General features: G+C 44.7%; 1 protein-coding gene across 1 annotated transcript in view; it reads left to right on the forward strand.

The window, feature by feature from the left end:
- GGT7 (gamma-glutamyltransferase 7) overlaps positions 1-11,070 on the forward strand; it is a 45,854-nt gene extending 34,784 nt beyond the window's left edge. The window contains exons 10-15 of the mRNA XM_077832197.1: positions 981-1,069; positions 3,610-3,762; positions 4,373-4,490; positions 5,355-5,492; positions 7,507-7,606; positions 10,907-11,070. Coding sequence (XP_077688323.1) covers positions 981-1,069; positions 3,610-3,762; positions 4,373-4,490; positions 5,355-5,492; positions 7,507-7,606; positions 10,907-11,070 — 762 coding nt within the window. The remainder of the gene's footprint in view (positions 1-980; positions 1,070-3,609; positions 3,763-4,372; positions 4,491-5,354; positions 5,493-7,506; positions 7,607-10,906) is intronic.
- Positions 11,071-14,822: the final 3,752 nt, after the last annotated feature.

Raw genomic sequence — 14,822 nt, forward strand, 5'->3', positions numbered from 1 at the left:
GGCACGGGCAGGGGGACTTTGGGGGAGAGGGCTGAGTGGGAGTGGGGCCTGGGGTGGCATGGGGGTGGAGCGTGGGCAGAGCCTCGGAGGAGGAGGCCAAGCTGGGGGAGGGCCTCAGGGCAGAGCGGGTGGGGGTCATGGTCCAGGCATCAGTGGGCCCCCCCCCCACACTTCTAGGGAGCTTCCGGTGCTCATGCCCAGGCTCCCCAAATGCAGGAGTCACGCACCGCCCATGCATGTCTCCATTGTCCTTTTAAAATGCTGGCCCTTTAAATGTTCTGGGGTTAAAATTTTCCATTCAAGCCACGTGGGTGACATATAATTAGAAATAGTGGTAGCAAAAAAAGAAAAGAATTCCTGTTTTGTGGCAATGGGATGCTGGTGGAACTGTGCATTAAGAGCATGTGCTGCTCCTGCAGCAGGAGTCTCACGGGAATCCGGCATGATATTTGGTGTTGTGATGAGTGCGCCACGAAGTGGTGATTACCAGCTGGAAGATAGAGGGAAGGTAACAGATCTAATGGTTGTGTTTCGTACACGGGAGTGTGCTAGCACGAGTCAGATGACCAGATAGTGCGTACGTACATTTCACTTTGGCCATCAACTGTACAAATGTTGTTGGGTATACCCCACTTTCATGTAATGCTGCCTGCAATGTAAAGCTCGTGTCCCTTGGTTGTCTTGTCTGTACGCTTTACTTCTGCGCATTGAGGGGTAGCAAGAAATCTTGGCTTCATACACCTGGCCTGTGGAAAGGCAGTCTTCGTCAGCTAGATCTGCCTTTGAGGCAACAACACTTTATAATACCCGTGGAAGCTTGCTGCTCAAGATGGTGGTTACTGTAGGGAGTTGGGGCAAAATGGAAGCTGGATCCGACATGCCAGAAGAGTAAGTGCCACTCTCCATCTGGACAGTGGAAGGTGAGACTTCCAGGGCCACCTAAATGTTTCTCTTTGTTTCTTTCTTTGTGTTCAATTTAGACATTAAAAATAGCACTGGACCTAGCTAACAGCTTGGGAGACCCAGTCTGTGACGCATCCGTCTACCATAGTGTAGAAGACATGGTCAGGTACGTCTGAGTCTGAGGAATGCTTTGGTGAATAAATGAATATGAATCATTGTAATAATCCTGTTGTACAATTCAATCTGGTCCTTGTTCTGTGTGTCTTTTTATGTTCCACTGATGAAAGGCTGTGCTGTGTTCAGGGGTGACCAATGTATCCACTTATTTCACAGCCCGTATTCACTGGAGCAAAAACAAATTTGGGCGTTGCAATGTGGTTTCCTAATTTAGATTCTTTCTGTAACAGGCTAAACCCTGATGTTTATGATCCATTTTTAATTCTCTAAAATCCCTTCTCTGAGGCTCAGGCGGAGGCACCTAGCTCCTATCTGAGCCCATTCAGTGCCAATCAGAAGTTGTACGCAAAGGACACTGTCTGTGATCCCTCCCTCCCTCCCTCCCTCAACGCCCAGAATGGCACTTCCTGTCTCCCTAATGCTGTCTGCCAAATCTGGGATTGAAACATTCTCTCTCCTATCTCAAAGCAGGTTTTAGCCATGATCAATGCAATGGTGCTGGATGCAGTTCATCTATGACTACACTTGCAGCTGCACCGTGTTCAGTGCTGGTTCAGCGGCAGCCATTGCTGACCCCTATGGTCAACAATGGGTAATTTTGCTAGTGTAGACAAGGCCTTTCTGTATAACAAGAACACAGTGAAGTAAGGTCTTATTTACACATCAGACGAATCATGCTAAGGTCTGATTCCTGTTGGAGAGACATGCTACAGCTCTTCCATGAATAGGCCAAAGCACAGTGACACCATTAGGAGCTGTGCCTAAACCATGTTGTGTGTGGACATAATTTGATCAGGAACAAACTATGCTATAACCTACTTACAAACTCATTAAAATATGGCCTAAGGGCCCAATCCCACTGCAAAGATAACTGTAACCAGGATGCAATGCTTTCGACTGGCCCCTATCAATCAAAGCCTTTCCCATTCTGCTGTAAAAGAAAGCCTGTATGCTGTACAAAGCCCTTCCTGGGGTTTGGCTTTATTAACAAAGAAATGAACAATAATACCACATAAAATTAGCTCAAACCTTCTTCCGAGACCTGACTGCTCCTAGCATTCCTCCCTCAAGGCTGCTCAGCACACACCCTAGATCAGAGGTGGGCAAACTATGGCCCGTGGGCCACATCGGCCCGCGGGACTGTCCTACCTGGCCCCTGAGTTTCTGGCCTGGGAGGCTAGCCCCCGGCCCCTCCCCTGCTGTCTTCCCCCCCCCGCAGCCACGCTGCCGTGTGGGCAGTGCTCTGGGCGGCGGGGCTGCGCGCTCATGCAGGGCCGAGCGGTAGCATGTCTGACTCTGGCATGGCTCCCAGACATGCTGCTCTGAGCGGCATGGTAAGGGGGCCGGGGGGTTGGATAAGGGGCAGGGAGTCCTGGGGGCCAGTCAGGGAGCAGAGGGCGGTTGAATAGAGGGTGGGGTCCTGGGGGGGCACTTAGGGGCAGGGGGTCCCAGGATGGGGCGGTCAGGGGATGGGGAATAGAGGGCGGTTGGATAGGGCAGAGGTTCGGGGGGGGCAGTCAGGGGATGGGGAGTGGGGGGGGGTTATATAGGGGGTGGAGTCCCGGGGGGCGGTTAGGGGCAGGGGTCCTGGGAGGGGGCGGTGAGGGGACAAGGAGTGGGGAGGGGTTGGATGGGTGGGGTGTTCTGAGGGGTGTGGGAAGTGGGAGGGGGCGGATAGGAGACGGGGGGGCCAGGCCATTTGGGGATGCACAGCCTTCCCTACCTGGCCCTCCATACAATTTCGCACCCCAATGTGGCCCTCGGGCCAAAATGTTTGCCCACCCCTGCCCTAGATTCTCTTTCTTCAGAGGCCCTCCCACCTCATTTATAGCCAGGTGGGGTCATGAGCACAGTAATGTGTGCCTCACTGAGTTAGTAGAAAATAAATTAAGCTGTAGCAGAATCAACGCCTGCTAAGAAGGTGGGGTGTTCCCGGCTGGCAGGGGTTGCCGGATACATTTGATTACAAAAATCATAGTAGGGTAGCACAGCACCATTTTTTTACAACACAACTATGTGTCAGCTGCTTTTGTGTATCCATTCTTAGGGTGTCCCGACAAAGACCCGCGGGAGTCGTCACCTTCCTTCCTTTTGACAGCCTCACATGACTATTATTTATATTGTGGTAGCACCCAGGAACCCTTATCATGGACCAGGACCCCATGGTAAAGTCATAATGATGCTCCATCATTCTCGCCCGCCACGCGTCCACTGAACCTCACTGAACTCTGGGAAACAGGGCAGGTGCTTCAGCCTACCGTCCGGCGAACGAATGGTCCGGAGCAACGACCACAGAGTTGCCTCCCCGATGTGGTGGCTGAGACGTCTCATTTCCTTCCATTTGATACGCCAGAGGAGCCCGCTTTTCACAGTGAAATTGAATAACCTCCATTCCTTCCAGGCACATCCAAGGGGCCTGTGCTGAGTACTGCCCAATGGATTTATATATTAGATGGGCCCTAAAGAGAAGATGCTCTGCTTTCTAAGCTCACTGCTTTTTCACCCCCATATCCTCTCTTGTCATTGCAGTAAATCAAAGGCAGGTTTCCTGCGTCAGCTGATTAATGACTCCCAGTCCTTCCCTTCTGGTATCAATATTCCACACTTCTCCATGGAGAGTGGCCCCCCTGCTAGCCAGGTCCTTGTTATGGGACCCGATGACTACATTGTTGCAGTTGTAAGGTAAAGGATTTAGTTTTTCAGCCCGGGTGGGTTTAGAGATGGGAGAGCAGAGCAAAGAAAGTTCATTCAGTGTAGTGATGAGAGGAATGACTCTAGAGATTGGTCATGACAGACCTATCCCCATCACCTAATGCTCACTGGTTCAGCCTAGATCCTTGGTGATTGCAAGTCATTGCCATCTATGGCTGTTCAATGGCCTATCTGAAATAACTTGGTGGTCTTAGTCTAGTTCCTAATGGAGAGGTGTTCATATCACAGATTTCCACCTCTACCTGCCATCCTTAGCAGAGCGTCCCAAGATGACGGGAGCATGAAGCCTGAAATAGCTTCTCACTTAGAGGTGACAGCTCCAGGCCTGTTGACAGGGCTGTGTGGAAGAATCTTGCACTGCTGCTACCCATGCTGTACCTGTTCTATGGACACACAGAGACCTTCATTGTTTGGGGTTATCAGGCTGGCACCTTTCACCATCACTAAAAAAAACCTATGGAAGATTTCCCACCAAGGTTGAAGGGGGAATCTGGGGTAGTGCTCTGACAGTACCAAGTCTTGGAGTGTTATATGAATTATTGGAAGGTTTTTCAGAGGGTTTCTTTGTCTTCCTTTTCAGTTCCCTCAATCGTCCATTTGGAAGTGGAATAATAACACCCTCTGGAATCCTTCTAAACAGTCAGATGTTGGACTTTTCCTGGCTGAATAGTACATTGAACTACTCCTCTCCTGGCCTGGTAATGAATTCCATGAATTTGAACTCTTTTGGTTTTGACTATTTTTATTCTCAAATAACTTCCACACAAAAAAAGAGAGGCTATTTATACAGGCTGAGCTCTCTAGCTTTCTCTTCACTTTCCATGCTATCCAGCAGAGAAATAGAATATAGACTACAGGAGGAGGTTACCTGTATGTGTGATCTGGCTACATGAAATATCATAGTATTGCAAGGAAACCATATAGAGTCTAGCATGACTGCCATGTAGAAAGCACACTTCCCCCAGGCTGATCGCACATTATATTAATTGGAATTAAGGATTATATTTGAAAATTATTGCTCTCCAGCTTGAAAAAGTGATAAACAATGGAAACCACATCCTAAGGTCTCAGACAGAGAACAGCATTGACCACTGCTGGTCACTTCCTGTGCTAAACTGTTGGGTGGTTTTGCTATGCACTGTTAAACAGTTGCCACTTTCCACCCCAGAGGTGGCTGTATTTTAGCAGTGGGTAAAATGACTTCTGTATATAGTTTGTAAAGGGCTTTGAGTGCCTTGGAATGAAAGGTACTAGATAAATGTAAACTAGTAAAGTAGATCACTTGATGATTACTTGTTCTGTTCATTCGCTCTGGGGCACCTGGCATTGGCTGCTCTCAGAAGCCAGGGTACTAGGCTAGATGGACCTTTGGTCTGACCCCGTATGGCAATTCTTATGTTCTTATAGCAGTGAGAATGGCATCATAATCAAGCCAATAGTATTAGGGTTACTGACTCAGAAATGAAAAGAGAAACAAGTTAACAAGCAATTTGGGCTATGGAAAATCTTTGTTCTGATCTGTTTACTAGTTTTGGGGGGTATTTTATTTTATTCACCAACAGAGGAATCTCATTCAGCCTGGAAAAAGACCCCTTTCCTTTTTACTGCCCACTATTGTTCGACCATCAGAAGGGATGTGTGGGACTTATCTTTGTCTGGGAGCTAACAATGGCGACAAAGCCTTGAGCAGCATTACGCAGGTCAGTTTTGAGTACTGCATCTGAGCATATTCTGAACCACCTGCAATGGGGACGGCCCAAGCTATCTTCCAGTGTTTCTTCATGTTGGCATTTGCATTCTCTGCCCCATGGGCAGCGGGTGGACCACCCCTTCGGGGAGGCTAGCCCCACAACCCTACCCCTTCCGCATGAGCCCCCACGGCAAGAGCCCTGAGCCCCCACGCCTCTCCCTTCTCCCAGCCATTGCCAGACGGAACCCCGAGCCGCCCTCCCAACCCCCGCCTCCAGAGGAGCCCTGGGCCGGCTCCAGCCTGCCAACTGATCCAAGCCCCAGCCGGAGCAGTCCCAGCCATGCCAGCCAGGCTGGGGCCAGAGCAGCTCCAGTTCAGTGTCCCACAGCTGCATGCTCTGCCCTGAGGGTTTCCTACTCCAACATGTTGGTTACCAGAACAAACATGAAATACACAATTCCTGGTTTTGAAGAGGTTAGAATATTGTCCTAATGTGCATTTAGCTCTGCTTCAAGGTAACAGCCCATGGAGACTGAAGTCCTCTGGTAAAACACAGGCGGTGGTGTGATGTGGCAGATGAGTTTCACTTGAAACGATACTCCCGGTTGAGTTATCTTCAGGGCATGAATGTAGGACCTGTGGGTCTAAAAGCATGAGCTCTACTAGTTGAGCTAAAGGAGCATGTCTAATAGTCCAGTGGAAGCTGTTGGCTCATATATGGTCAAGCCACACTGTGTGAGCGTAGGTTAAGCTTCCTCTTCCCCACCTGCTGTCCCAAAGCACCTCGCGTCGGATCTAGAGGGAGAGTCACCAGGGTAGAAAAGAGAGCTCTGTTTCCCCCATTCAATCTTTGTACTTTCTGCTGAGGCTACCAAGAAAAATGTTAACTGTTGTCAATGAGCAACAACTTTCTGTTGCTACTAGTCAGTCTGGATCCAAACTGGTGATCTAGAAGTGGTCAGATCAGTCCTCTGAGCCATGCAGTCCTGGTTAATTGGTAAACTAAAGCTACATTTGCTGTGGTTTGTCCATTCTTTTCACTAAGGGCTTGTCTATATGGCTAGTTAGGGTGTGAATGTACAGCACTATGGAGCTTTTCGTGTACGGTACCAAGGTCCATAAGGCTAGTTAGTTCAGGACAGGCTAGTGTGGTGTACATCCACAACCTGGCTTGCTGCGCGCTAACTAGCTGTGTAGACAAGCCCTGGAACAAAGTTGTGTGCCTTCTCTGATGACGGCTCTCAGAAATATGGGAAGACAGAATCTTAGCAACCTCCATAAAGGTTTTATGACCTTCTATGACCTATTTAAAGATCATATTCTTAAAGAATTGTAGAAAATAGAACTGTTGTGTTGTGAGAACTGCAGGAGGATGGGAATGGAATTTTGGTTCTTATCCCCAATAGAAGTTCAGTTTAGCACATTCCTTCAAGAAATCCTTCCTGTTGTGAGTTCTGCAAATAGCTCTTCCTAATTTATCACTTGTAATGAGACGGAGCACTTGCTGATGGCATGACTGTGTATATAACAGCACTGGATTATTAAAAGGCAAGGCAGAACTCAACTTTACTCTGAGTGACTTTACCTCATCGAAGGCATTAGTCAGAGGAAGATTAAAGCCACCCACTTGCCTCCTAATGTTCTATCAGAAGGGTTCACTTTTTGGTCATAAAAAGACCTTTTCAGAGATTTTCCTGGAGTTTCAGCCTCATGACTCCTGCTTATTTAATGGGAACTATTTGCAAAACCTCATGCAATTCTAGAAATATATCCCTTAGGGACTAATTTTTTTTAAAAAGGGCCTCCAAAAATTTGCCTGCAGTATCTTCAGGTGCACCTATTTACATATATAAAAACATGCATTTTGTTCATGCAAAGTGGGTAATTGTGCAAAAAAAGTCTGTTTGCCTGTATACGTTGGAACATTTGAAAATGTTGGGGTTGCAAATTAGGAAGCTGCTTTGGATGCTTATTCCTTAGTGTTTGAATCAAGTTGTTAAATTTGGAGTCTTTTTCTTCTGTAGGTTTTAGTAAATGTTTTAACACTTAACAAGAACCTGAGCGAGAGTCTGTCACTGGGTCGGCTGCACCCACAGCTTCAATCCAACATCCTGCAAGTTGACAGTGAGTATGGAGATCAGCACCGATCTTGGTAGACAACATTTCTATCATGGCAAAAAAGAACGGGAATTTTCTTGTACATCTGTGTTTGCTCTGCAGTCTGCCTCAAGGAGACTGCATCTGTTTAAATGTACAATGCGGCTGGTGGGGAGAGGAAGTCCATTTCAAATTACAGCGTGTTTAGGAATAAGGATTGGTGGGTAGGAGGGACAAATTTAAGGGACACAAAGTCAAATTTAAAATTCTAGCAATTTAGTCAATTTCTTTTACTCCTTCAACTTTCACCAATATGGGTGAAATTGACTGGCATTACTTATTCCATGATTCCCAAATCCTTCTTGTCATTCTTGTTGGACATGGGATCCAGCATTTTAGAACATTGTCTCATGTGCATCAAAGAAAGCAAAGGATTTGGAGATCACAGGACAAGTCACCAGTTGGTGGATTTTGTTTCTGTAGGTAAAAGCTAAAGAAATAGACAAGTTCTAATTTAATGTTTTGAATTATAAAAGGAACTGTGTGTTCCCAGCTTGGTGTGGAGTGGTTAGGATGAATCCTGGTGTGCAGAAAAGAGATGGCACGTGCCATAGAAGAGCTGTGCTCTCGTGTTATCTGTATGTCCAGTTTCAGTACAGCCCGGAGGCCTCCATGCAGAAACATCCCACAGAGCTGACAGTTTTACGCAGAAGTCTTGCTTTCTGTTCCTGTGTCTATGCATCACCATACTTAGCCATTTTAAGTCTTCATCACATACAAACCGTGAAGTGTATATCCAAAGAGACAGTCGTTATGAGCGGGCATTTTTGAGCACTTTGTGTGTAGGATAAGCAGTACTTGTACATTATGCTCAGCAATGAGATATAATAGTGACCACACTGAATTGAAACAAAACAATAATGAAGTATCATAGACATTGGAGATGGCAAAGATATATTGGGCTAACGTATTATTTTCCCAATCAATTTCGGATTGGTCCTTTCTGGCTAATCTCCAGTGCTTTATCCAGTCCAAATGTCCCAAAGTGATGGGGTTACCCCCATCCCTCTGTTGAAGAGTTTTCCATAGTCTGGTAGATCTCACCATTAGCACATTTCTCCTTTGCTTAATGTCATCCCACTCTTTCTAGCTACAGCCCTTTATTCTCACCAATTCCTCTCCTTTCTTGGTGGTCACACCCTTCAAATACTCATTTTCCCCTCCATCATCATTTGGCCAACCTGTATGTGTTCAGCGTCTTCCAGTCTTTCCTCATAAACCATTCACCTGGCTCTTAATAATTGTTTTGCTCTTCTCTGAAGACACCTCCAGTGTACTGAGATCGTGGCACCATGTGTATCCAAATGAATGAGGCAAGACCAAGAACATGTCTTCAAACTGGCAGTCCTTTAATGTAGCCAGTCTTCATACACAGTGGTGCTTGCCTCTCCTAGAGCTAGCTACAGGCAGCGTTACCCCCCCAAATACTTTTTCTTTTACTTTCCATTCCCCGTGCCCATATCTCTGCTCACCTACAACCTAGCTGGCAGGAAGAGGAAACCCATGATAATATCTTTCTGGTTGTTATGTGCCTAGAACTCTACCAGTCTAGACGTCCTTGCAATGTTGCCAACTTTCCCAAGTTTATTGTGAGTTTCACATTATTCGGTATTTTTCTTGAAGCTCCATGTCCTAGAATCCTGTAATTATGTGAAGATCTCTGCTTTCATTAAAAAACAACACCACCCCCCTCCCCAAAGTTTCTAGCCCTCATAGTTGCAGAGAAAAGCCTGAAAATGGGACTGGAATGTAATTTAAAAGCTCAGAAACCAGAAGACAATAAAAAATATCCAAAATTTACTATTTAAAAAAACTTCATGGTTTTTTTGCGGCCTGAGTTGTGATTTTTGAATGCTTCAGGTAGATAATACTCTAAACCATACTCTTACCTACACTTTATATAGGTATAGTTACCATAAGATTTTTACTTGTCTACTTAGTTTGTGATGTTGTATCCTGAGCCAATTTGCAACCACACTGCAGTATTTATATTAAAATTGTGAAAGCACAACAAATAACAAAGCAGGGGAGGTAGGTAGAGAAAGGCAGGGTTATATGAAGAGAGCTAGGGAAGAAATTGCACTGTAGTTTATAAGGCTCGTACTTCTTGGCAGCTTGCATTTTTTGTTGTGTGTCTGTCTTGCCTTTGTAACTGTGAGTTCTTGGGGCAGGCACTGTCTTCTGTTCTGTGTGTGTACAGTGCGGCCTCCAACTCTGGCTGGGGCCCTTCAGCACTACTGGAATACAAATAATAAATTCAGGTGTGTCTCAGCTCTTAAATAATCTTGGTATAAAAAAATATGTCTTAAATTATCAAAAACAAGAAGTGATTTGGGGGGCCCAATTTGAGACTCCTGAAAGTCAAGAAAGTCTCTCTTGATTTTCAGAAATAGCTGAGCACCTGGAGCTCCAACTGCCGTCAACTGAAGTTGCAGGTACTTGGCTGCTTGGAAAATCAGGCCCCAGTTATCTTAAGCGGGGCACTCAAAACCTGAAGCATGCCAAGTAGGGAGCACTTTCTTGTTCCAGGCAAAGAGATTTCCACTTTGGCTTTACAGGCTTGAGAGATTCAGAGAAGCATCTCAACTTTTGACCCAAATCTCTGAACCTTCTGAAGTTCACCCATTAGTACTTTTTGCCACACAGTTTATAAGGGGCATGAAAGACTTCTCCTCTTGAGCTTAGGAAAAGGGGTGCTAGTTTCTATTGGTTATGTGAAGAATCTGAATGGTGCTGCTTCTAAACCTACTTTTAAGGTGGATTATAGCTTTCCCCATACTCCTGTTTAATTCTGATAGCCCTAATATTTTATCCCGAATTAATCCCAAAGGCCTACAGTGAAGCCTACAGTGAAGTTCTGTCTGCTGGATTTTCATTTTCTTGCCCACATTTATCTTATTGTCAATTTTTGCAATGGCAGCAGTTTATTTTCCCCTTTTGTTGAGAAGGAGCATCCTCCACATCCCTCAGTGATCCTCACATATCTCCCATTCCCACCCCCACCCTCACTCAACACTGCCTACCTTGACAATGCCCCATTAGACACTGTCTTTGCTGCTGAGGATTGGGTGTGCTCTCTTGAGACACTGCTTCTTACTAGGCCATTGAATTTGTACTCTTGTGATGCCTCTCTGCCTTCCAGATCCCTAAGAGTAGGACACTGATGGGCAGGTTCATTGGCACAATGGATTAGACATTTAAGGTAAGAACTTGGAACTCATGCAATAATGGCTTCAATTAGAGTAACTTTGTCTAAAATCTTAACAGGTGAATTTCCCGAAGAAGATATTAAATTCCTTGAAGCCAGGGGTCATCAAGTAGATAAAGTCGATGTGCTTTCCCTGGTTCATGGAGCCAGGAGAACCAACAACTTCATCATTGGTGTGAAAGACCCAAGAAGCATGGATGCTGCAGGAGCAACAATATTATAGCAACCTCCATTTGGTGCGTTCATTGGATAAAGCTTTAAACAACAACAACAAAAATTATGTGCATGTTATGAAATGGCCCAGGGAGGAACGAGCAATGTTTGCTGTGGGTTTCTGCATTGTTGAATAGACCTTCTGCATTCCCCACCTCAAACAATGCAACTGTGACTGGGAAAGCCACAACACAGCCCTTTGATTTTGTAAAAAAATAATTTGAGTTGTAATAATCTCAGTTGTTATTAAAGGAATGCAGGGAATACACTTTTACTTTGACAATGCCCCATTAGTGATTTCAGTCATTTTCAAATTAAACATTTTAATTTAACCAACAGAAACATTAGCAAAGAAGATGACAAAGAGAACAAAATATTTTGTGCCAAACAAACAATTACTGCTGTGGCTGTAATTTTCAACTCCCTCCTTTCCCTGGCTTGACACCCTTATCTCATATAAATCAATATATAATACAGATTGATGTACTGGCTCTAGGCAGTCATACATGGAACTTCAGGGATTTCTTTAATATTCCCTGTGAGTCAGCTGATTTTTACTAGCATGGATATTCCTATATCAATTCCCATTCATGCATCACTACACATCTTTAGTACCCTTATGTCTCCTTCACCCTCAATGTTTTGAATTAATTTACTGCATAGACTCACTGGGGATCTGGACTTGGAGTCAGACTACATCTACACTGGCAAAAGTGGCACCCAGAATTTACCACTAGTGCCCCCAAAAGAGGTCCACTGGGAGTGGTCACAGTGCAAGTTGTAATGTAAAAAGAGTTCATGTAGAGTCAGGGCTTTTTTAACACTGTCTCAGCTAACCCTGCTCTGAAAACGTGAGTCCCTTGCTTGATTGAGCCCCAAATTCATGCCAACACTTCAAACCAGTGCTTAAGTTATAACGTAAGTTATAGAGATAAGACAGGAAACAAAGCAAAAACTACTTACGTAATATTTTTAGAGTCCCCAACATCCAAGACAGGCTGAAGGAAGCATTCAGCATTTGACCTGTCAATAAAAATGAGGAAATAAACAGCGTGATCATGATCATTGCACAGATTGATTCTGGTCACCTTTTGAGCACCTCCTTTTCTTTCCACCAGTCAGTTTTAGACAGTCACCCAGCACTTTAAGCTTTTTTAAAATGATTTTTGTCATTGTTTTCACAGCCTATCGTGTACTGGTTTCCTTCATGATGTTAATATATCTATGGCCACTGTACATACTATATATGTATGTCTGCTTATGGTTGTCTTGGTATTTCATATGATGCTTTTATGAAAAGGATTCCAGCTCTTGTCACCCCGGAGAGACCAATGAGCTGGAATCTTGTGAATACTGTTTTGTTCATATTATATCAGGGGTTGGCCACACTGTGGCTCGCGAGCCACGTGCGGCTCTTTGACCGTTATAGTGCGGCTTGAGGAGCCTGCCCATTCTCCACCTACCAGACTGGGGGAGGGGAGCTTGGGACCTCTGCCTTGCAGCGGGGTGGTGGGGTATGGGTTTCTGCCCAGTGGGGAGGGGGCTTCAGCCCTGCAGAGCACACCTGCCAGGGCTCAGGGATTCAGCAGGAGCAGGGCTGAAGCCCTGAGCCCTGTCAGGCGCCTCTCGCGGGGATGAAGCCCTGTGCCCTGGCAGGCGCACCCCGTCTCTCAAACTTCTGAAGATTGTCGTATGTGGCTCAGAGGATCAGTAAGTTTGGCCATCCCTGTATTATACCTTTTTATGGCTCAAGTGCGGTTTAATGACGGGAGTATGCAGTATCTTCTTCAGGGGATCAATGAACTAACAGATTATCAAACTAATAATTCTTTGCACTTATGTAGTTTCTGTTAGCCGAGTATCTCAAAATTTTACAAACATTAACTAATAAAGTCACACAACACCCTGTTGAGGTAGGAAAGACATACCAGAGCGATCCCTTTCATGCACTATTGAAATGCAGACACCTCTAAGGTAGAACAAGGTGGCTATTAAGCAGACATGAATAAACAAAAATATTTTCCATCACAAATCATAGAATCATAGGATTAGAAGGGACTGCAAGGGTCATCTAGTCTAACCCCCTTATCTAGCCTAATTCCTATGACTCAGTGTGGGTCAGTCATCAGCCAAGAAGTTCTGCAGGAGAAAGGAGAAGTGCTGTAGTGAAAGCAGCATGCCGCTTTCATAACACTACGCATGGTTTGGAGCAGACTTCGTAAGGCTTACTAGGGAAGGGAGGGAGGCATTTTTGTGCCTTGATCCTCATGGGCTGAAATCTGGGATTTTTCTAGGACAGTGGCAGCAATGATCTATCCCCCATATATGGAGGTTTACTGAACATGATTGTAAAACAAGTGTTCCAGGAATTGTTCTTTATAGTGCTCCAAAAGAGTGCACATTACTTAACAGCTCAGTTGGAAAGATAAAAGTCCTATGTGCCAATTGAATTCTTCTTTTCACCAGTATAGTTCTGACGCTGAGCCCTGAAGGTCCTTTTACAAGTAAAGACACTGGTTCCGATCCAACAGAGCACTTAAGTGTCCCAATGTGGAGTTTCAGTAGGATTATTCAAATGCAGTAAAATTAAAGCATTTTCCTAAGTGCTCTGCTGGATCAGGGCCTATACTGCAAAGGTGAGAAAATGAAAAGAAACAGGGAGATGGTATTATACCCAAAGGCCACATCTAACAGAAACAAAGGTCTTATGAATAGTTTCCTATTCACTCTGGTTAAAAAGTGGTGTCAGGATAGCATATATTTGACAAAGAGTCACTTGTCATTGAAGCTTGGTCAGAAAATTTCTGCTAGGACCAGCATCTCTAATCTTGGTAGTCAATCTAGTATGGCAAGATCCACTGAATTTCATTCTAGTTAATTTCAGTTTAATTAATTGTACTAGAAAATGCGTAGTATTTCCTCATGTAGAAATGAGACAAACATTGTGAAATTAAAGGGCCATATTCTAACCTTAGAGACAAATTCTGCTTTTAGGAATATATATGTTAATATGCAGTAATTCCATTGACTTCAATGGAGTTATTCTCAATTTGCTACAACATGAGAGCAGAATTTGACCTGTTGTCTTTATGCAGAATTCAGCCTTGATATCACTGGGGAGCTCTCCGCAGAGAACAATAATTGCTCAGTGGTTTGAGCATTGGCCTGCTAAACCCAGGGTTGTGAGTTCAATCCTTGAGGGGGCCATTTAGGGATCAGAGGCAAAAATTGGGGATTGGTCCTGCTTTGAGCAGGGGGTTGGACTAGATGACCTCCTGAGGTCCCTTTCAACCCTGATATTCTATGATTCTATGAATAGTAAGACATGGCCCGAAGTGTTATGAAGACAATTGACGTTACATTTTGGTAAAAAATGCCTTTCCCATTTGTATCATGATCTTGGAAGTGACCGAAAAAGCAATGAGGGTCAAACTCTTTACCACCCCTTTACAATGTTGTAAAATTAGAGTAATACTCTATTGTACATCAGGAATGATGGAGATCAGAATCTGGCCGTGAGCGTGGAGTCAATTAATTAATAATTTCCCACAGAAGCTCAGTGCAGTTAATGAATGCAGCTTCAGAGCAACATTTCAGTGGTTTTAAATACAGTAGTGCATTTGCACTCCCAATTGTGTGAAACACAGACAGCTATGTATAAAGCTCTAAAGGTAAGGATATATACAATGGGTAAGAATGACATTAAGCAACCTGTGTATGTGTAACAATTATTTTGTTTTACCTTACATTCCCTCTTCTGTT

The sequence above is a fragment of the Eretmochelys imbricata genome, chromosome 13, assembly GCF_965152235.1.
Source record: "Eretmochelys imbricata isolate rEreImb1 chromosome 13, rEreImb1.hap1, whole genome shotgun sequence".
NCBI classification, from domain to species: Eukaryota; Metazoa; Chordata; order Testudines; family Cheloniidae; genus Eretmochelys; species Eretmochelys imbricata.